At 37.1% G+C, this 23,132-nt stretch overlaps 2 protein-coding genes across 9 annotated transcripts in view; one reads left to right on the top strand and one right to left on the bottom strand.

The window, feature by feature from the left end:
* RALGPS1 (Ral GEF with PH domain and SH3 binding motif 1) overlaps positions 1 to 23,132 on the top strand; it is a 66,585-nt gene that overhangs the window by 12,773 nt on the left and 30,680 nt on the right. For all 6 annotated transcript variants that reach the window (XR_014591467.1, XM_083876069.1, XM_083876068.1 and 3 more), the window contains exons 9-11: positions 385 to 474; positions 2,096 to 2,188; positions 4,028 to 4,154. Coding sequence is in view for 5 of the 6 variants with exons in the window: in XM_083876069.1 (XP_083732195.1) it covers positions 385 to 474; positions 2,096 to 2,188; positions 4,028 to 4,154 (310 nt within the window). In the remaining variant the exon portion in view is untranslated. The remainder of the gene's footprint in view (positions 1 to 384; positions 475 to 2,095; positions 2,189 to 4,027; positions 4,155 to 23,132) is intronic.
* Positions 7,988 to 22,133, bottom strand: ANGPTL2 (angiopoietin like 2). 3 transcript variants are annotated; one of them, XM_083876072.1, is made up of 5 exons: positions 21,843 to 22,133; positions 12,494 to 13,350; positions 10,610 to 10,803; positions 10,101 to 10,371; positions 7,988 to 9,574 (listed from the first exon to the last, which is right to left on the bottom strand). In XM_083876072.1, the coding sequence occupies exons 2-5, from the start codon at positions 13,299 to 13,301 to the stop codon at positions 9,375 to 9,377; spliced, it is 1,473 nt and encodes a 490-aa protein (XP_083732198.1). In that variant the 5' UTR covers positions 13,302 to 13,350; positions 21,843 to 22,133; the 3' UTR covers positions 7,988 to 9,374. The 3 variants fall into 3 exon arrangements, with proteins under 3 accessions (XP_083732198.1, XP_083732199.1, XP_083732200.1); XM_083876073.1 differs by lacking the exon at positions 21,843 to 22,133 and adding an exon at positions 21,769 to 21,781; XM_083876074.1 differs by lacking the exon at positions 21,843 to 22,133 and adding an exon at positions 16,291 to 16,797.

The following is a 23,132-nucleotide window of genomic DNA, read 5'->3' as shown; positions in this document are numbered from 1 at the left end:
AGATTTTTAAATGAGAGCCCCTGTTTTCAGTTGCTTTGTCCACATTTTCATGTTGTTCCTCTAGACCATTTGTTCCTAATTATTAGTTCTCCCTAATTTGTTTTGCTATGGTGCAACATTAGTGATTTTGTTCCCTTTTTTTTCTGGGTTTCACTTGCTCATTCAGTTTCCTTGGTGTTGTCTCACTTCTCTACCTTGTATGGTGGTAATGCTTCAGGGCAATTGCAGTGATACAGATGAGAATTAATGGGATCAGAAATCTTTGCTTTCCTTGCACTGTTTTCTTCTTAGAGCATTGTGATAGTTTGCAAATATTTCATCTAATAGACTAATAAAGTCCATTTTTTTGTTGTTGTTATAAAGTTGTATGTGTTTACTTTATAGGTCAGTTTTTGGGTTGTACGAGAAATATTAACAGCACAGACCTTAAAAATAAGGGCAGAAATACTAAGCCACTTTGTGAAAATAGCTAAAGTAAGTGCAAATTTGTTATGCTATCATTTAAAAACTTAATTCCTTTTTTGTTTCTGCACTACTCCTGTGAGTCCTTGTTGGGTTGCAGGGGGTAACAATTCTGTTTTAGCACATCTGTTATGTTGTACCACATGAGTAAGGTAAAGGCATGAGAACTTTTCTGCTTGGTAAGATGAAACTACCCAGTTCAGTGTGACTCATCTCGTACCTCGGCCGACCAAGTTTAAAAGTGGTTTGGGTTGTTGGTGGGCAATTTTGGGTTGACACCATCAAGTGTGGTTGTAAATTGTTCTGGTTTTTGTTTCCCACCATTTTCAAACTTAACTTTTATGAAAAGAAATTTCCTGCTTCTAAAATAGTTATTGTGAGACTTGTATTCCTGCTTGCAATATGTGGTTGCTGGTATAAAGCACTGCTGTTAAAGCTCAGTTATTTTAATGAATTTGAGCACTGCATTTTACTCCTAACTTTAAAATAAACAAACAAAAAATAATAAGAAATACTCATCTCTTTCACAACCTGTGGTCATTCTGTTTTATATGAAACTGAGTGACATAGCACTTGAATCAAAGTCCCAAGTGCTAATCTTGTATGTATGAAATTTTGTATGTGTGTAGGTAATTAAAATAATATTTTCCATGTAGTACAAAACGATTTTTGTATGGTGCGTACTTCCAATCAATTTCCTTAGCAGTTTTGTACTTTCAGAAGAAAATTTATCTGGGTAAGTTACTGGCACAAAAAAATAGTCCAAGTAATAGGAGAATGTTCGACTTGGCGGTCTTAGACTGTTCTTAGAAATAAGTTGTGGTATTCATTCAAGTTTTTTTTAGCCTTCACCAGGGGGAGCACTACCCTCTTTCATTCTCTTGATTTTTACTTTTTCTGCTTTTTCCTCCATGAAGTCCAGATCTTCCTTAAATGCTTCTGAGCAGTGAGTAAATGGATCACTCAAGGACGCATCCAGTCTCTTTTTAAGCTTTACCAGGAAGCTATGTGACAGCAATTCTCATTTTTCTATTTTATGTTTTTATGCTTGTTGTAGCAAGCATTACCGTCTTGACAGCTTTATTCCGAAAGCTGTCAAGCTTATTGTCTGCCTGAGATCAGTGTGTTTTGGGTAATTGCCAACACACAGAGTGAATTTCAAGTGCATTGAAGTGAGGTAAATTTTCCCTATAGAACAGATTACAAAAGCAAAAGTTGTGTTAATTCTGAGAGGATTCTCAGCATCTTTGTGGAATATTTTTGCTTGATTAAACCTTAAATTTACAAGATTACGTGAATTTTCAAGAAGAGTGCATCAAATACTTTTTTTTCCTATTTTCTGTTCCTGAATGAGCAGCCTTAGAAAATGACAAACTGAGATCAAGTACTGTTAGTATTCTCAAAACTGAAATGCCTATTATATTGATGGGTGTACTTGCAAAATTGGCAGCTTTTAAAGTGGTCTTAAGAATCTTGCACATGACAGCATTGTATCCAATATTTTGTCTGCAGTCATAGATGAAAGCTTTATATTTTATTGATGAAAGTATCATGGTTTATTAATGTAACTTTAATAATAATAAATTCTTCTTCCCTTTCCAATGTGCTAAAAACCGTTATTCCCTTTTTTCAGAAGCTTCTGGAACTGAACAATCTTCATTCTCTTATGTCTGTGGTGTCAGCACTGCAAAGCGCACCTATCTTCAGGCTGACCAAAACTTGGGCTGTAAGTGCTGCCTTGATTCTGGTCCCTTCTGTCTTGCTTGAATTCTGAGGTTCTTTGGAATTTGTCATATTGTGAACTCTGGAGGAAGATGCTTTTATGTTCTTGGTTTTGTGGTACTGTGGTAGCAGAAGCAATGGTTTGTTACATGGTTTGTGAGAAGTAGAGTTTTGGCAGCATCTATTTTCCTGTAAATTTCCTGTTTTCTTCTGTGTTCTGGAAGCCACTGGTTGTATGCTCAAGAAGACTTCTGTTGATAAATAATCTTAGAACACCCTTGTGCAGAAAGTGTATCAGTGTCCCCTTATCCAAAACATAGTGTTATCATTTAATTAATAACCTAAAAGGAAGGAAAAAGGCATGTTACAAATACACAGGTGTTAATTTTGTGATTATTGTGTGATGCATTTCAATTTTTATTTGTTTTAGAAATTAAAAGTATTGATAAATCTGTTTTCAGAAACTCTGTCTTTGGATGGCAGAATTTCTTAGCAAAACTTAGAGTAAATTTAAATATTTCTATAAAGAGGAATATACAATTATAAGTTATTTCTACTGTATGTAATATTTACCTAGATAAACGTTTGGGTAATTTTCATTAATTAGGTACTCCACACATATGGGTCACATTGGCTGTTCAGAGCTTATAAATAAAGATGGCCATTCTTAAGTCTTAGTTAAGTTCATCAAGCTTTTAAAATGCTTGCAACTATTTTATGACTTAATTGCTCAGAATAAGGTTATAGTCTAATAAAAAAGTAAGCACCTGATGTTTTGAGCAGCTTGATGAAGCTGGAAATAAATAGGGAAAATAACTCATGTACAAAATGAACTGTGTGACTAATTTGATTTAGACCTGAAGAGGTGCTAGACTCTTTGTAGGCACTCTGGTTCAAAAATGCAATACAATTCTCAGTGCTGCTGAAAAGAAAACAGCAAAATTATTTTGATATATTAATTTTTATCCTTTTTATGTTAATTTTTTTACTAACAGCTAGACTTAAAAGCTGAGTAGTACAAGAACTGGAATTTTCCAGAGGAAAAGGTATATGAAAGAATGTGCTATGGAGCAGCTGTCTGTTGTCAAAAGGACACATTCAAGAACCCAGTGTACAGTGCCATAATTCCCCACTCACTCCAACTCAATTGGCTTTTAAAACCATCTTAAAAGTATTGCTGGGTTTTTTTAAACCAGCTGAAACAGGAAACACATTCTTATAGCTGCAGTTGTGTATTTTATGTTTACTTTTCAGCCCCCTGTGACTAGGATTTTTGCATTCCTAAATGTTTTTCTAGTTTTCTGTAATAAGTCTAATAAATAGAAAACATGGATTTAATATCACAATGATTTACTTTCCATATACTTTTTTCTGAAAAGTTTTGTTACACTTTTAATAAAGTACTGGTACTTTCAACAGGTACTGTTGAAATGGCACAATTTGCATTTATTTAGAGCATTTTCCATTGCTGTTTGTACTTTTAAATTCAGAGGATTTTTAGCAACTCTGCTACGTGAGAATGTTGGTGACTGTATTAGAGCATACTTTTTCTCTAAAAATTTAGTATTGCTGAGGTTATTCAAAACTGATGTAGGTATATGATAATCACTGACAAATTAGTCAGAAATAATGGTGATATATTTTCATAGCTTAAGACCTACCTCGAATTGCCTTTTTTTTAACAGGTAGCATGTTTTTAAACATTGTGCTTTTTTGGATGATGATAATTTTTATCTTAACTAGACTATGCTTTCCTTTACTCTGGGCAATTCAACAAGTTATTGATTGCTAATTTTGTGTGGATTTGTAATTGAAAATTTTATGATCTCCATTTTCTCTGTAGCTTTTGAATCGGAAAGACAAGACCACCTTTGAGAAGTTAGACTATTTACTGTCTAAGGAAGATAATTATAAAAGGACACGAGAGTACATCAGAAGCTTAAAAATGGTGCCTACAATTCCATATTTAGGTGAGTGTGAACAATTAGCTTATTTATCTGTAGCTCATTGACAGACAAGTGCTAACATACCGTCCTGTGCACCTGAAGAACACTGTATGTAGAAGAACGGTTCACTCCATTTCATATTTGGAAAAATTCATCAGGTTGAGATTTTTAGGCTATACATATACTTACATACTTTTGGAAGGAGTTATTCTCTCAGGTGCTGAATAAATATACATGTAATTCAATGCAAAAAAAGGGAGATCTATAGCTAAAATGCTGTCCAGTCTTGATATTGTCTCCTTTTCTTCTGTGGCGTGCACCAAGTAGCCATTTGATGAGTTAGTTTTTTGGTTGGTATTTCACCTGGAAAGATTTCTGCACGAAGGTTATTGTTAATAAAAGTAGTCCAATATAATGAACTGTTTTCTGGCTTTATTAATGATTTAGTAAGATGCTAAACAGCAGCTAAAAAGAATAAATGTTTTTAACTTGCTGATCCTGGATAGCAAGAGCTCAGCTTGCTCTGCTTAGCCTTCCTGGGCCAGAATTGCTGTGTCTGTATTAGTAACCCTTAACACCTCAGTAGATTTATCTTCCATGAACACTTGGGCTCTTGCTTTAAACACACGTAAACTTGCATGGACAAGACCCAGCTGGCAGGATTTATTTAATTCTGTCCACTACCACATTCATTTGCTTGAATTGAACATGGTAACTTTTACCTTTACTAGATAAACCCTACCTTGTTCCTTACACAGCTTGAGACTACTCATGACATTATGAACTTCAGTCATTATCTATTGCCTACGCAGTAAATCTTCAATTACCACTCTTCCAAAAGGAAGAGTCCTTGGATTGCTTAATGATGCCTTGAACAGATGCCACTTGGCATCCTTGACAAATAGCCTGGGCAGCATTTCAGTCCTGTATCCTTTTTTAAAGGGAACAGGGTGCACATGAAGTGTACTGCCTGCAGAATTCAAGATAGAAATGCAGGTTATATTTTATACAGTTCTTTCAGGAAGTTTTTTGTGCTCTACTTAATCATTTCTAACATTTTGTTACCTCAAAGTTTAGTAGCAATCACAGAGTAGCAATCATGAACTGTTTATTGTAATGCTAAGATTATGCCTTTATTGATGCTGGTTTGCTCTTCTTCTTTTATATGGAAAGTCAGGATTCTTTTTTCTTGTTGTATGTAACAGTGTCTGCAGAATTTCACCTTCAGTTTTACTGTTCAAGTAGTTTGTCTCAGATCCTTCTGTAATTCCTATCAGTCTGCCTTTCTCTTTGCTTCTCTCAATTAGTAAATATCATTTGTGATACCAAAAATCAGCAGATTTTTGTTCCTTTTAGTTCCTGTTTTTAGATCACTTATGAATAGGTCAAGCAGCACAAGTCCTGGATGATTTTAGGAGTAAGTACTGAACACAAAATAACTGAATGAGAGTGACAAGGTGTGAAGATTTGCAGAGTTCATGAGGATCCTGTTTTGTGCTGTAGAGCCTCTTGTATCACTGCAAGAAAGTTAGTTGTGAGAGAATGGTTCTTATTTCATCTGTGGAAGCCTGAGATTGTTTGAAATGAGCTGGAGAATGTATTGGGAAATTAAAACTGCCACTTAAGTTTTCCAGGTACCCTGGTTTATAGAATTGGCTCACAGCCTTGTGTAAGAAATGTTTTAATACTATTCAGTTATTACAAAATCATTCCAAGCCACTTTTATACAAGATTTAAAATATTTCTGAAATGAATGTGTGTGTTACAAGCCTAAAAAAAGACTTGGTTAATGAAAGTGAAAGGGAAAAATCTGCAAGTTTCCTTCCCAACCAACCGAGTTACAGGCTTGAATCTGAAGTTCTGCTGGTCTTTAGCCAGTCTCCTTGAGACTTCGAATTCTTGTGCATATGTTGTATCTTGTTTCATACATGAGAGATCCTCTCCCTGCTGATGGCAAAGACTAGGCAGTGTTCCTGTTCTTGTAAAGTAAGGCTTTCCCTGCATTCTAAGAGGTGCAGTTGGACATTTTGTGTAACCAGATTAATAATACAGGAGACAGCAACTAGTGTGTTTCCATCCTCAGGCTATAATATGAGAGACTAAAATATTTCCTACTATGTTTAAGAGTACTGTTCAAACATCCAACAGTTGTTTTGTTTTCAGGCAGGTCTTTCTATTTTAAAGAGAGAGAGAAAAGAAAAAAACAAATAATGAGATTGGCAAGGCTGTGATGTGGACTGTTGGAAGTGTTTAGCCACAGTGTGATTCAAGAAAAAATAGCAGTTACATTGTTTTGAAAATTCATGGGTGTAATTGCTAACAGCATTTTCTTGTCTTCACTGCTGGTGATCTTTCAGATTGTCCCATATGTTACAGAACAAACGAAGTTGGGTATGATCTTATAATCTATAGATTTATTGTGCTGTTTGCTTTTTTTCTGCTTGGAATACGGCAGTGGGGATGATTCTGAAGACTTGTAATAATAGAACAGTTTCAGCAAATAATTTTTGGAAATGTGTATACAAAAGAATAACTAGTTGTTACTAGGTAACATCAATCTTGTGACAGCCTTTTGTCTAAATGCTATAGGTGGAGCCCCACTGTTTCATTCCTGATACATAATTATTATATTAGTTTGACAGCATTTCCTTTACTCTTCTGAAAAAGGCAGAGATACTTCAAAAATTCAGAAGAGCAACCTCAGTTTCCTATGGTACTTCTTGAAATGGAGGTTTACAGGAGCATTGAAATTGTTAGAAATCTTCATAGTGCTGCAATTCTCTCTTGTATAAACTCACCTAACGTGCTTTTGCTAATGACAGGAAAGTGTATGGTATGGGATTTTTAGACTTGAGTGTTGCCAAAGATGTACATGTGGGGAGCAATGAAGTACTGTAATTGAAACCTTTGGAAATAATTAGGGAAATAGGAAAAATTAAGGCCTTTCACAGTTTGTAGTAAGGTCATCTACTACTAGGTGGACCTAGTGCAAACCAAGTTCTGTTGTGTAATTTTTTTTTAAAAATAAGCATAGTGGAATCTGTGATTCTGCCAATATACTTGCCAATAACTTCACAGTGTAAGTCCCAAATCCCTAGTGCTTAATTATTTTTGATGTGCCAGGCTCTGTGTTTAAAATTATTTTATGCAAATAAGCTAATTTTATCTAAAAAACGAGTAAGTTCTGTTCTCACATGTGGTATGTCCAGGTAACCATGAATAGACTTCTATGCATTCTTTTTTTAATTACATGGATGAATATCTAGGTAAATGACTCACCCTTTAGGTAGTAAGGTTAAGAAATATGATTATTTTAACAAAAGACTCTCCGCTTGACCATGGGTTGAAAGCCTATACTATGAAGATGTAGTCCCAGCCATATCTCCAGCTACAGAAGAGCAACTGTAATAGCTTTTCTAGGGAATGCCTCATTTTTGAGATCTGCACAATGGATACCTGAAGTTCTCTGCATTCTTTCCTCAAGCCAAGCATTAAGTAACCTTAATGCTACTAATTGTAAGAGCACTGCAGCCAGGCTTTAGGGCCAGTAGGTGCATTTAATATTTCTAATCTAAAATTTAAATATTTTCCAGAATTTAGTAGACAAACCCATGGAAGATAAAGCTTGAATACTGTTTGAAAAATTAGAGTGTTTCATGTAACCTACAAAAAGTTGTTTGTCCTTGGGCTGTGTGGAAATTCTGTATTTCTCCCAGCTGAAAATTGTTTCGGTTTTTGTGTTGCAATATTTAAACACTTCACGTGCATGAACAGTGGTTGCATATCAGAGTTTGTTTGAATCAGAGGCCGACTAATGGGAAGTATTTTGAACTACAAGAAGATGAAATCTGAACATATCAAAATAACATTTGTACTTTATTAAGGATTACAATATTACAGAGGTAATCTAATATATTAAAAACCCTACTTTCAGTTATATACAACACATGCTACATCACACATCATACTGTGGTAGAGATGTGATGAGGTAATAAGGGAAAAGTATGCAAACACACACACACAAACACTGGCATACAGGCTGACCAAAAAATGTTGAACTTCTAGAGGCTTTTACTCTGCCTCCTTTATGCATTCTTTAACTTGTGTTTTTTGTAGTAGCCACTGTTTTGTAATGGGTCTGTTAACAATCTCTTAGAGAAACTTATATGAGAAGAATATTAGAATTATGCCAGTCTGTATTTCATAAGTGTGACTGACCTCTAAATATAAATGAGTAAATCTATTTAATAATTTGATAGTAATGTTACAATTGTGAAATATGTTTAAAATAACTTTTTTGCTAATGATAAGTTCTTTATATAATTTTTAACTAAAGGCTAAGGCTATTAAATAGCTTATAAATTGGTATCCATCATTTGCCTGCAAAGTTGGATAGACTCTTTAATTTATATCCAGCCATTTCTGATTACAGAGGCTACACAGCACGTAATCACTGAAGTCAGGTACAAAATACTATAACAGTTGTGTAGTATAACATCTTGGCTGTAGAGCACATAATACTTGTATAAATCTGAATTCATTTCCATATGCAAGTAGCTACTTCATTTTGGTATGAAAAATAATTTGTGTTTTTAATCTAAAATATTTGAATTAATGTTGAATTTTTATAGGAGCTTATTTAAATGGCCATAGTGAAGGGAAAAGGCCAGATTTATCAGGAGAATAACAGCTCGAGTATCTGCTTTCAAAACAGAGTTATATAGTGCTAACTTTATTCATGGTAGTTAACAAAGATTACATAATCATCACACTAATGTACATATACAAGCTACATAGTTCAAAGGATATGATTCCTGTGTCAAATGATTGCTTAAAATAACAACAATGATAATAATAATAAAACTCTTCCTGTACAGTTTGTAATATTTCCTGTATTTGAGAATATTTATACATAACATACAAAAATACTTAAATGAGGTGGCAATATTTTTATTATCCAAACTTAATTTACAGGGAATAAACCCCAGGAAGTTTATCTACAGTTTTCATCTAAACTGCAAGTTTTAATAGTACCAAGAGGTGTTCTGAATGTTATTACAGTTAGTTTTCTTCAGCTATTTTTCCTGGGATGATTCTTGAAAATATAATATACAAGCCCTCATATTTTATCAATAAATGTACAGTATCTTACATTCCTCATTTCTGAAAAGATAATTTCAGGTAATAACATCATAGCTTTTTGTGATCTTAAGAACAGAAAAGCAAACCAAGAGAAGAGTTACTTCAGTGAAATGTGTTAGGGTTAGGTCTTATCATCATAACAACTTTCTTTAGTGAATATGATCCTCCCCGGAATTCAGCCCAGTAAACACCATCCTGATATCGACTGCGGTAGTGTCCTCCACGATACCAGACTCCATTGAGATTTGAGTGAGCACATGCATTGTACCACCATCCTCCCTTCTGGTAATGAGCACAGTTACCTGCAAAAGAAGGCTCCAGTTCAGGCTGAGAAATAAATGAAAAATCTTAAAGCAAGCAAGCTAAATACAACACTTCATTGATTTTTGGTTGTTCTGGGCCTTCTTTTAGTAACTATGTTTAACAGGTAGATATCCTGTGGCACAAAGTGAACTTAAGCTTCTTCAGGAACCAGCTACATAGTTAGGTTCTACAGATAGAATCCTTGTTATTTTCTCTTGCCTGAAAATCAGTGTGTGTTACTGTGTCAAATAACCCTTCACAGCATATTTTACAGACCCTTGTCCAGTGTAAAAGCTTTCAGTTTTGGTGTTACTGTGTATAAGGGTTGACAGATCAGTACTTCATAAGGTACTAATTGACAAATCCCTTTATAAGTGCAGATTTTTTTTTTAAACTTTAGGGGTTTGTTTTGTTTTTAATGCATGACCATAAGTATTTTTCCTTTTTCCAAGAAAAGAGATAAAAAAAGGCAGGGACAGGGATGTAAAGGCAAAAATGGCAAGGCAGCTGAGAGGGACCTCCTACCTGTATATACATCGTGGTCCCGGTCTAGCGTGGTGAACTGTTTGCCGTTGTGCCAAGTGAAAGAATCTCCTGCGTTGCCGTTGTAACGTCCCAGTCTCAGCTTGTAGTACTCACTCTCAGGCTCCAGTCTGAAGCTGGCATACTCAGCAAATACTTTTCGACCTGACCAGTCTTCCATTGTTATGAGCAGTTTGTAGTTGCCTTGATTTGTTAACCAATAAATGTTTTCTAATCCAAGCCAATATTCTCCATCTATATTACCAAATCCTTGCTGTAAAGGAAGCAAGAGAAGCATGTTAATATCCTGCATCTGTGTTAGTGGTAAATCCGAGTGTATTCTTAAGTAGAAAACTGCTGTGACTTATTTTACAGACTTCCTCTTCTGGAAGGGTAAACAAACAAGTTCTTTTTCAAGTAGGCTCTTGGCCAGACTCTAAAATCACCTTTAAATTAACTTCATCAGTTAGTTTTAGAGGGTGGCACACATTAATCAGCTCTCTTGTCCTAACCTTGTATGTCTCCCAGTTCCTGAAAAAGTTGACAGAGCCATCCAGCCGTCTCTGAATGACGGTCCAGCCACCTGGGTCATGCCGTTGGTCACACCAGACCTGCATCAGCTGGTTTGTGTTTTCTGGTTTTACAAGATAGATGGAGCTTGTGTCATGGCCATCTTCCAGCGCTTGTAGACAGTCTCTCCAGGGCCCTGTGTCAAAACAGAAAGGTTCTGCTTCAAACGGCAGTTGAGCATTTCTTTAATGCAGGGCAGTATTTGAGTTGGTAGCTTTTTATACTAGATTGGTTTCACTGAATAGCATATTTGTTTTTCCTGTTATCAAAGGATGAGTATCCACCAAGTGTTTTCAGACAGTTCTGGGAGTTCTACAGGGTTGCAGACTGGTTCAGAATAATTAGTGTTTTACTTTTCAAAAGTGGGAAAATGTATGAGGATAGATCAGCAAAAGTACTGTGCACCTGAAGTAACTTTTCTGTTCTGCTGTTTGATAGTAAATCCTCAGCTCCAGTTTGAGGACTTGAAAGCACATGGAGGATGTGGACCAATTAACAAGTTTACAAAGAGTGTAAGGGAGTAAAGGGGAGAAGTATCTCACTTCCAGAAAGATAGGGGAATACTATCCCAAGCTTGAACCTACTTTGAGTTTGAAGTAAAAATGCAATTATTAGAGAGGCCATGGTGTATTGTTCCAAAGGAGTTGTAGTAGACCTGACTTTCTTCTGAGAATTTTTCCTTACATAGTGTATCAGAATCACGATATTTCTGGCAGAGGTTTTGCATGCCACAGGTACAGGCTTTGGTGCACTGTCTTTGGCAATACTGTGAAAATATGTTTTATGTTTTAGAGACTTAAATGTTTTAGAGACAAAATGTTTTAGAGACTTAAAGACTTAAGAGACTCATACTTGCTCAAGTTTGTTGTTTGGTTTTTTTTTTTTTTTGTATTTCCATGGAAAAACAATATGGGGGTCATTTGGTTTGGTTTGTTTTTTAACATGTGGCAGTTGCATTATTTGATAATCCTAAAAAGTTTATTGATGTCCTTTGGAATGTTTTGCAAATAGCCATGAAATATATTGAGTGTAGTTCCTCTGCAATACTCTAGTCCAGTTAGCTCTGAGTTCAGAGATCTGTGACTACCTTTTTTCTGAAGAAGGTATGTGTTGTCCACACAACGAAGAGGAAACCTTTCTTGTATGGAACACATAACTGAACTGTTCTGGGTTTGGTGTTTTTACAAATGTGGGACCACAGGTGAAACTAATTATTATTTACTTGTTATTTTGTAACCACTTAAATCAGTTGATCTCGAATGTGATTCCACATCACCAAATAATGCTTGTGGCAGAACTCCTAAGACTCTTAATAAGGGCTGTATCATATCCCCTTACTATTCCACCACTTGCTTCCTTTTGCTCCTGTCTAGAGCACAAGTGCCCCATATAAAGTACAGAGCAGATACTTATTCCTTTTTTAATTACACAAGCACATTATCAGATGTTAGACCAACAAATTTGTAATAACTTCACATGTTTACACAGTGTCAAACTTCAGATGTCATGAATTGTAGCAGTTCAGTGTTGAGCAAAGATAAGTAAGATTTAGATTAGTAAGATTTTTCTGAAAGTCCTTTATCTCACACATGTAATACAAATGATGGGTTTGTCTTGGCAAAGTAACATGAGAAAAATCTGTGGGGATAGTGTGTTTGTCTTAGACATTCACAATTTTTTTGCTTGCTTTCTGTGTTTCTACTACAGCACGTATGTAAAATTCACTAGCTAAATAAATTCTGATGTCATTTTTGATATTACAAATAAAATGTTGCCCAGTTCATATTAGCATAAACTAATGTAAATGTATCAATGATATTACTTACCAGATGGTTTATCAGTTGAAGTTGGAATACTAGTAACTGCAGGCATGGTAGGTAAGGTAGGTGGCAGAACCTTTAAGTTCTGATCACTCTGAATCTCATTAGTAGATATCTGGTTATTAATGCGATTGTAAGTAGGAGGCTGGTACACTTTAATAGGTGGTTGTGGAGTTTGTGGCAGTGGCTTTATGGATGGCATTCTTTGACAATGTTCTTCCAGCTGGGCAATTATTATTGTCTGATTATTGGCAATTGACATCAAATGTTGATACTTGTGCTCTAAGTCTTTGTATTTGTTTGCAAGCTGCAACATGTCTGCAGTTTGGTTCAAAATCTTATTTTCAAGTTGAGAAAGTTCTAAGGCATTATCACGTTTTCGGATAATTTCATGTAATAGCTGCATGTAGAGTTGTGTGACACGAGAATTCATATTTCTGCTCTCTTTTCTTAGGAGTTTAACTTCATTAACAATTCCACCATCCACCTCTACCAGTTGCTGGAGAGTTTCTATTTGTCTTTTTTGTTTAAGAAGTTCATTGTTAAGTAACTGTAATTCTTGTTTATTTACTCTGTTTTCAAGTAGAATTTCAGGCTCCTTAGAATTAACACAAATGGCACCTGTCACTCTCTGCTGAGGTACAATAAAGGTGTAAGTGCATTTGTCCTGTGTGTCACTGGAACGCTTGTATCTGTTCATATAAATGAATTCTTGAGCCTTTTCGTTGTCATTGCCTTCAAATTCCTGTGTTTCACTTGTAGTAACTCCCACAACAGTTACTAGCATTAAACAGATGAATCTTGTTGTCATCATGATCCTCTAGTTCTGGTCAAATATTCTTCTGCAATGAACTTCTTAGAATCTGTTTGAAAACAAATTTAACAGTAAGTAACAAGTGGGAAATCTGTGGATTTAGAAATTATAATCTCTTGTAAAACTTACAAAATAGTAAATAGTAACTGTGTGTGCAAATGAAGTATTTTTGTTGACCAGCATCAACTTCTGTTGACTAAAGTGGACATAATGGGGATTAGTTCTATCTTTCTGTGGTCAGAACTATAGTTAATAGTTGCTAGTTCAGCTAAAGCCTGCCAAGAATGTAAGCAATAAATACAAGGATTTGAAGAGTCCTTTCTTCCATGCAAGTACCACAAAAATTTCCAAGATTGGCATTTTCATTTAAATTTTAATTATACTTTCCATTTCTTACAGTTACAAATACAACCATTAAATATAAACAGAATGTAAGTTAATATGTGTATTAATGCTACTAAAAGTTCTAAAAATATCACAGTTAATTTGCAGTATTTTGTAACTGCAGATATATATTGCAAGAGATTCAGCTTAGGTGCCACGTAACAATTTTCCTTTATTCAGCAGTATTGAACCTCCATTGCTTAAAAAGAAAAAAGGAAAAACTTACTTTACATTGGTCCTTAAGTTAAAAATGCTACTACTCGGATATTATAGGCTGTAAAATCTGGGGTTTTTTTCTAGACTAGTAGAATTTACAACTGAAACATTTCCTGTGACTCTCAGCCTAGTCATCTCACTTCAGAGTCCCTTCTTGAAAGGGAAAAATAGCTGAATATTGGTGGACAGTGACGATGGATGGTGATCTAAATCAGCTGGCAGTGTCTGCTGGCATACTGCAACAGTTGCCCTTTAGTGAAATTACCCTAACTCAGTTCTCCATGCAGATTCATATTCAAGGTGGACAGCTGAGGCCTTCAAAATCTCTCAAAAAAATAAGTCAATACCAGAACTTTGTAGGCAACAGTAGACTTGGAAACATGGGCTTAGCATTGTCACTGCTGCCGGAAATACTCATGTCACAAACCACTCTCTTAATTAGCTACCTGAACAGCACTTTGATGTCATGTATTTCTAAAACATTTTTGTTGTTGATTTTTAATAGTCATGTAAATGTATTTAAGTAAAAGTATTCAAAAAAGTGTAAAAAAATGTATTCAGCGTTAAAGTATCTATTACCTTACTGTTTGGTCATCTTTAGTACAATAATTTTTTTAAACTACATGAAATGGTGATAGTAACAGTTGTGAGATACTGGAGCGAGTCCAGCTGAGTACACCCAGCATGGGTAACTGGAGGCTGGCAGACATGAATGAGGAGAAGCAGAAGAGTGAAGTCTGTGTAGCCTCGAGGTGAGAAGGTAAAGAAAGACATGTTCAACTACGTAATGGGTGTTTGTAAGGAAGATAAATTCTTTTTGGAAGTTCACAGTCAAAGTATATGGTGGATACAAATTACCTCAAGAAAAAAATTGAGTTTTTTAAAAAAATGAACTTCATTGTGTGGGTGACTGAGGACCTAAATAGGTGGTAGAATCTCCATTCCTGGAAATACATGAAGTTTTGATTTAGGTAAGGCTATGAGCAGTCTGATCTAATGTTGAAACTAGACTTGCTCTGTAAGATGAAGATAAGGTCTCATCCAATCTAAACTGGTCTGTGATTCTAGGCAGCTGCTGACTTTTAAGATATTAAAAAAAATAATTCAAGCTAATGATGGATATGCATCCTTTATTATTCATTCTGGGAAGAGATACGGTTGTCATTCATATTTTTCTGGTTTTGTGAAATAAACCATAGATGTTTCTGTAAAAGATTCAAACAAAGTGAGCAGGACTTAATACTTCTTAAAATTTTTGGTTATATACTCCTGCCTCAGTTTCTTATTTGGAATAAACTCATTTTCATTTTGCAAGTAAAAAGGAGTTGTGCTGTACAGAACTTTTCAAAAATCTTGAAAACATGTTGAATGAAAATCTAGAGTTTGACACAGTTTCTATAAGTAAAGCAATGCTATTTGGAGCCCTGGAAAACAGGGAACATAAATTCACCCCAGACAGCTTTAACTTGCATAATCAGCATTTGCACAGCAGGTCACACTTAGAAAACCTGGCAGTTTTCCAGGCCTCGTGTTCCTGCACAGATGACTGGTTTTGCAAATGTCTCTTGGATATAGGTGTAAAATAGTTTTATTTTGGAATTTTAATATCCTTTTTTCTCCCTCTAAACCTGTACTTATTGTGACCACTGAAAAGAAATTTATTTTTTTCCTTTGAGTTTACTTCTATTGTTACAGCATCTCATATCTTTGAGTATGGCTTTGGGGTGCCCATACTTTTCTAAGCTGCATAAAGAGCAACATCTAACAGGTTTTTCTCCCGTTTTTTTTTAAAGAACTGTGTAAGAAAATAATGGGACAGAGTTCATCAGCCTCGTTATAACATAGCAGCTTAATGATCCTCTAGTGCCACTGCCTGACCATGTTGGTGACCCCTCTCTAGGAAGCCTATTCTAGGGTTTGACCAGTGCCACCACTGAATGACATCACCATAATTAGACCGTACTGAAATGTTTCTCTGTCATGATCTTGCCTGCATGTCACCTTTTCTAACAAGTTCTTATAAGAAAAAGAAGTGGAAGGAAAATTACATTGGTTAGAGAATGCCCCAGTACAAATAGAAACAAGAACCATACTGTCATCAGCTATCCTCCTTCCTGCAGTCTGTATATGATAAATTTTTAAGTATCTTACTGGCTGTATTTGTTTGGCTAAAAAAAAAAAAAAGTGTTTTGTTGCATATTGTGAAGGACTACATGAATAAATGGCATTCCTTCCTTTCCGCAGGTGGTTTAAAATGAAGTTCAGATGGTCATTTGAACAACTCTTAATGATTAATCTTTCAGGGACTAAAAAGCTTGCTAGAATTGAGAAGTAGGGAGGGAAGCCAAATAAATAATTTTAAGGAAGGATTTAATTTTTTTTTTAATACCTTCCTGTTAGAGTAGCAGAACATCAGATTCTTAGGACATTAGGATTCTTTCCCAGGTGAGAGGAAGATCGTATCTGATGTCTAGGACATTAACCTTCAGTTTTCTCCTGCGCTCAGTAATTGCTGATACTCTTTGTACTTGACTGCTGCTGTTGCTTGCTGGTCACTCAGTTCTTCCTGTTCCTCTGGCTCCCTTCCCCTTGACCTCTGCCAGTAGCTCTTCTGCAGTGGACTAGGAGGAAGCTATATTACTAGGGCCATATTTGTTCCCAGTGTAAAATTCCACTTGGCAGCTGTGGACTTTTGAACCTAAAAGCACGTTTGCAGATTTGGGACAAATTTTCTTAATTAGTGGATATACAGCATTGTCTGTCTCTTGTACTCATGCATACTGAGGATAAAACTTTAACACACAAGCATACCAACAAACAACAGGTGAACAAAGCACACTTAAAAAGAAATTATTTTGATTAAACATCAAATGGAGCTTCTAATCAGATTGAAGTAATTTCATTATTTCATTTCTAGATTCTGACTGTTCAGGACACGTACTCATAAACGCAGTTTTCGTGGCAAGTGAGTTCGGGGCAAACTTGCCCTAGTGCAGATGCACCAAACCTCAGTTTTGTGTATGTCTACCCTACTTGGCAGTATATTCGACTTTTTATACAGGCAAAATACTTTATTTTTCTTGTTTGTCTTTTGCCAGTATAACTGCATTTGTATGAAAATGTTTGGCAGCATTGTTGTGGAGCATATAACTGTAGCAGCTTTATACTTTAGTCAGCACAAGTGCTTTAGTTAAAATTTTGGCTTGTATACCGGATGTTTGCCTGTCTGTGTATAAAATTGGAAGTAGGTGGTTTGCTCATTAAATGTTTATCTGAATAAGGATGTTTCCATGATCTGGTGACAGAAGAGGAAATAAACTTTCTGAAAGGGATATTGGATGTTTCCACGTTTGATTGCTTTTTCTGTCCTTTAGAGAGAAAACACAAATAAAATCTTAGTTTGGCTTTGCTTCAAAAGGTTTTTCTGTTCTGTATTCTGTCTTATTTATATGCAGCTTTTCATTAGTCAAAATGTGTTGCCTTTTGATTTTTATTAATATCTCGAAATTTATGTACTTCAAGATTTTAGTATTTTACAATATAAAATTATACTGATGTTTCACAACCTATTGTTTAATCACTGTCATGATCCTGAAATTATAAAGGTAAAAATATTTCTACGTGGAAAATGTTACTGTTCAGCAAATGTTCATTTCTGTTTCCAATTAGCTTGCCTTAAGAGGGAGCATTAAAGGTAGCAATGTCAGCACTATGGTCTTTTTGGGTTTCAGCTACCTACAATATGCGTCATATTGGACAATCCAAGCTGTACACGTCTTTTCATTATTTGTTGGGTTTGATGCCATGCCTTGGAGGATCTTGTTTTTACTAAAGAGACTGGTTAACTGTCTCTTTCAGTTTTTATGAAATATCTTGCCTGTGTACAAATGAAGGTCTGTCTCCATCAGATGAAAAATATGACTTATAATATAACAATCATAGAATCATTAAGCTTATCTGAAAATGCTGCCAGTAGCATTTCAATGCTGTGGCTGGTTTTTGTTGAATGAAATTTGTTCATAAAAGAGACATTTGCCTTATTACTCTAGAAAGAAATGTGTATATGAAAGCCTGAGTATATAGTGTCGACCCTCTCACATCTAGATTTCAAATGGTTTTGCAATGTTGAATCTTTCAACCATTGAGAGATTGGCATTTTGTGTCTAGGAGTTTATACGATATCCTTTTTATACCTGTGCTTTTCAGTGTCCTGCAAAAAGTAGACCTAAAACAGTGGGAAGACTACTGGATGGTGACTGAGCACTTAACTTTATTATGTATTGCTTAACATCACAAATAAGTTTAAGGAGGAAATGTTTTGATACTTAAGACATGTGGACTGCAGCATTTTGGAAAAGTACAAAAGCAAAATAATCTGTGTGAATCTTGTATGGAAAACCTTAACTAAGACAAATGTGAAAAACAATTCCCTGGATTTCATACCAGAATAGAAGTTTTGTTATCTTAAGTTGCATTATTATGAGTTACTTCTACAGATACAGAACATAACAGATCCCATAACAGTAGGTAAAAGCAAATGAATTGCTTCTTGCTGCTGCATTTCTATGTATAGTGAACTGCAATAAAGCCAGAGAAACACAGCTGTGACATTGTGATGCCTTGATCTATGGAAAGGCAGCTTTTGAACACGTGATACGTGACACTCTGGCGACCCTTGGAGACTCCTTTACAGAGAAGGCAATTTTCTGTGCTAAAACTCAGATGCTATAACAAGAACATTTCTGGGGACTTGAATAACTATTTGGATTGCAGTGTAGTTGAGTTTACTGCAAAGATGAGAAAAAAGGCTACCTGTTTGGTTTGTTGAACTGATAGTGAGAGCCGGGTATATGATGCAGAGAGCAGCAAACTTTAACAAGTGAGAAAAGATCTTTAGTGGCTTGTACGCTGCAGCTGAGGAACTAAGGAGGCATTACTAGTTTACTGGGCTATGATAATTACTGTAAACAAGGTGATGAAGTAGGTTTCCTATGTACTTGCTCTTAAGCAGAATGTTCAGAGGCTGTCAAAATAAAATAGGATTCTCCATTTAAGTCATGGTATTTTTGGGATAACAACTGTTATTTTTACAATAATCATTGTCACTCAGCCTTCCTAAAAAGGCTCCTGGAGTATTACATACCTTAGAAGTTAATTTCAGGATTCTGGGGGTTAATTTCTTTTAATATTTCACTCCATTTTCTGTATAGGGTTTTATTTTTGTGGTGTGGGTTGGGTTTTTTGGAGGGGTTTGGGGTTTTTTGTAATAGGTGACCTCCATTTAATTAAAAAGTGGATAGGCAAGGTCCAACACTCAGCATTTATTTCCATCTCTAAAAATTGCTCTGACTGAGGAAGGGCTTACAGTCTAGAGGCTGGATTGTTAAGAGTTCGTGTAGTTCCGGCGTGCCAGAACTGAATGCGCTGTAATTACTCTCACACATCAAAGCCTTTTAGAATACCCAGATAGTGAAAAACACACATATAAAAAGGATAACACTCATTTTTTGAAGTGGTTGCTTTGACTATGAAGAAAAAATGATACCGTACATACAGATGAGCTCATTCAGCTATGCTAAACTACTGTTACAAAATTCAGCTCTGTGGGTTAATCAGCTCTTTTGTGCTGATCATATTTAATAAAACGAGGCTAGGAATCCTTTTGCTGGGCTGTCTTTTCTTCCACACCTCTGATATGCCATCTTCTGTGCAGAGTCCTCAGGAACTGAGGCATATAAAGGCAGGCATGTTCACAAAGGCATGGTGTTAGCTATGGCACTATTTATTCTCTAAAATATAAACTGCTGTATTTTATTGTGAATTCATACATAATTTGATAACAGTGCATTCTAAATAAGAAATATGAACAGCCAGCAAGACATCTTCACTGTTTAATGCTTTTATCTTTGATATTAAAAGGTGTTTTTAAATTAGTCCAGTTTTACATTTTCATTGCATTATAAAAGCAAATGAAGCAAGGATGTTGAAAATGTAAAATCCTGCTATAAAAAAATCAGAAGGCTTGGTTTTTCATTTTTTAAAACAAATCTTAGGTTTTTGCTTCTGCAGAATCCTTTGATAGCCAGTGTTTCTGGACTTACAGTTAGCTGGCATGTTCCAGGCACCAAGCCAGTAATATGATCTGGATTTCACAACACCATTGTGATAAGACAAGCATGAATTTTTTGAATCTGCTCACTTTCCTACTCTCTGCCCCTTGTCTTAGAGCTCATGCTCTGTTTTTACTCCTTCACACATTTTCTTCCATAGAATTTTGTTAATTTATCCTGTCAATTTTTACCTCTCAAAGATAATCTTCAAACTTAATATGAAGTTTGCTCTTTTCTAAGAGGAGGGACTCCCACTGCTGCACGGTTTCTTTTAGAATAAACTCACATCTTGACTTTTAGGTGAAAAGTATTGCTGTGAAAAATCTAGATAGTGATTTTGTCAGTTTTGTTTTGTAAAAGGAAACAGCAGTTCACAGTGAAAGTACAGTATAGTAATATGTACAACACATGTATTGAAAAAAAACTTTAAAGTTGGGCCTAAAGTTTTCAAGTAAATCCGTAGGAAAGGACTGACACATAGTACCATGCAGTGTTAGTTATGAAAACACAATACTAAACCAAATGGAAAAAATTTAACTCCAAAACTATGGAGGGAATCACTTCTGTAGTTTTGCCACTAGTTACTTATTTCCATTGTAAGAAGTGCCACACTGGCATTAACCAATTAATTCCTTTAAGATACTTGTGTTAGAATACTTGTGTTAGAATACTTGTGTTGTCAGATTTTCTGCCCACTTAAAACTGAAATTTTAGTTCAAGCACAAGTTCAGTTTTTGTAAAAGGTAATACTTTTTCTAATGAGGAGAATGGATGACTAAAGCAACAGTTCAGAACGAGAGTGTCTTCATGAGGTCTTGGAGAACTTTTGTTTTGAAATACTGTCAGTTGCTGCAAGAAACTGCAGATTATGTATCTTTTGTTGCCATGTAACTTTCTTCAAGTTTTGGCAAAAGCTTCTTTAGTTACAAGAAGTACAAATTTTCTTCTTGATTACTAAGAATTTTAGTTGTTTGTGGATTGTTCTTTGTGCTTTACTAAAGTTCTGTCATAGATGTGGAATGTAATTACTGAAAGAAAGCACTGCTTTTGTTGTTGCTTCCCTTAACAGCGGCCTCACCTTATTTTCACTTAATCCAATCACTACCAGAAAGTACTCTGTGTGCTCATATGTGTGCATATTGTCCTCTACAGCCTTTAAACAGATTCATATTTTAATAAATGCGACTCATTTTACAGGTGAAAAATAGCAGTTAGATCGTGTAATAGTTTGATGCCTACATGAATGTACTCATAAACGCTAGATTCTTTTAAATTTTTTTTTGTGAAATACTTCAAATATTTACTTTACAAACTGTTAAAATATCAGAAAGTTTTGTATTTCCCTAATCAGACATGAGTGTAAAAAAGATTGAATGGAGGTTTCGTAATTTTTAAGACAGTCCTTTAGAAAATAGTATGTCCCAGAAAAAATCTTGGATGGCAAGTTTAAAGAAGTGTGAAGATCAAAGTTACGTGCAAAAATAAACAAGTTTAAAAAAAAAAAAAAATCCTATTCTTGAAAATAGTATCAAGGCTTCACTGCCTGGCACGTAATGTCTAAGCTCTCTTTGCAACTTTTATTTTAATAGGTGACGGATTTTTGTTTGGCCTCAGGGGTATTTTTGGTTTTTTGAAGTCAAAAAACAGGCTCGCCGCTTTCTCTCAGGGAGTAGCCCTGCTCTGATAAGCACCATGGGCTGGGTGGCTCCGCACAGCGGGACCCGCCGCGCCCGGGGCTCTGCCCGTGCTTTCCTCACCGCGTCCCCTCCTGGCGTCCCTGCCCCGCTCCCCCGCCCGGCTCTGCCCGGGGCTCTGCCCGTCCTTTCCTTACCGCGTCCCCTCCTCGCCTTCCGCTCCGCTCCCCCGCCGCTCCCCTCAGCATCGGCCCGGCCGCGGTGGCATCGCTCCGCCTGTGCCGTGCTGGGACCACACGGGACGTCCTGGGGAGAGAAGCGCAATTCTTTTTTCCTCTTCTGCCTTTTTCTTCCCCAGGACCGTTGTGGGCTCGTCAGCCCGGGCTGCGCCCCCCGCCCGAAGCGGCGCCTTCCCGCGGGGCGCTGGGCGCTCCCCGCCGTCCCTTCAGGCGGCCCGGAGCAGCCTCATTTGAACCCCTGCTCTTTGTGGCAGGCTTGTCCCGGCCGGCGACGGGGGAGAGAAGGCGAAGCGGCCGAGCTGCCGGCCGCTGGTTGGACGGGCGGGCTGCCCCCGCCCCGGGCCGCGGCGCCGCCGGGAGGAGCCTCGGGCTGCGGCCGCCCCGGCGGAGCCTCCGCGCCCACAGCGCGGGACAGGGCCCGGCCCCGGCGGAGCCTCCGCGCCCACAGCGCGGGACAGGGCCCGGCCCCGGCGGAGCCTCCGCGCCCACAGCGCGGGACAGGGCCCGGCCCCGGGGGAGCCTCCGCGCCCACAGCGCGGGACAGGGCCCGGCCCCGGGGGAGCTGAGTTTGGGCTGCGACACAGCGCCAGGGCCGGGGTTAGGGGCGAAACCGGGGAGACCGCGAAGAGGGCCGGGCCGCCCGGTCAGATGGGGCGGCAGGGAGTGAGGGTGTGTCACTGCTCGGGGCTCGGCCCCAAAATGTCGGGGTCGGGGGCACTTCCTGCCCCGGGATCCCGTCACTCCGCGCTGGGGGTGCGGGATGGAGGGGTGGGGGGATGAGGGGATGGAGGGATGGAGGATCATCCCCGGCCCTTCAGACCCGGCGGACCCGCTCCGTGCAGCGCTGGGGGCTCCTCTCTTAGCGCTTCCTAGGCCATCTCTGTCAGGCAACAGCTCGAAAGCAGAAATAATGGATAATAAAATTGTCCAAATTCAAACAAGCTCATAAACATCCTAATGCAGATTGAGAATTCGTTATTTGGCTGGACCTCAGTGCATTTTGAATGATTCTTCATACTTGTCCTGGTGATTTAACGCCTGTTTCTCATTTGAATGCTGGGAATTCCTGCAATTTTCCTAGAACCTCTCTAAAAATTTGCTGTTATGGATCTCTCGGTGTGAAGAATGTTTTTGGTTATTAGCTGTTAGCTCCGGGTTTAAAAAAGATTTGTCAAATGAATGAATGTAAAATCTGTCTTTATAACTTGCTGGGAATCCTGCAAAGAAATTAGCAAAATTAAAAATTAA

This window comes from Zosterops lateralis (assembly GCF_965231275.1).
Source record: "Zosterops lateralis genome assembly, chromosome: 20".
NCBI lineage: Eukaryota > Metazoa > Chordata > Aves > Passeriformes > Zosteropidae > Zosterops > Zosterops lateralis.
Note: the sequence above shows the minus strand (reverse complement) of the source record. Positions and strands in the feature narration are given on the sequence as shown.

Excerpts from the sequence above, each read along its gene's own strand:
- ANGPTL2 (XM_083876072.1), bottom strand. The coding sequence starts at position 13,301 with ATGATGACAACAAGATTCATCTGTTTAATGCTAGTAACTGTTGTGGGA. Across the intron at positions 10,804-12,493 it reads TTCAACTGATAAACCATCTG|GGCCCTGGAGAGACTGTCTA; the intron begins GTAAGTAATATC and ends GTTTTGACACAG. Across the intron at positions 9,575-10,100 it reads GGACCACGATGTATATACAG|GTAACTGTGCTCATTACCAG; the intron begins GTAGGAGGTCCC and ends CTTCTTTTGCAG.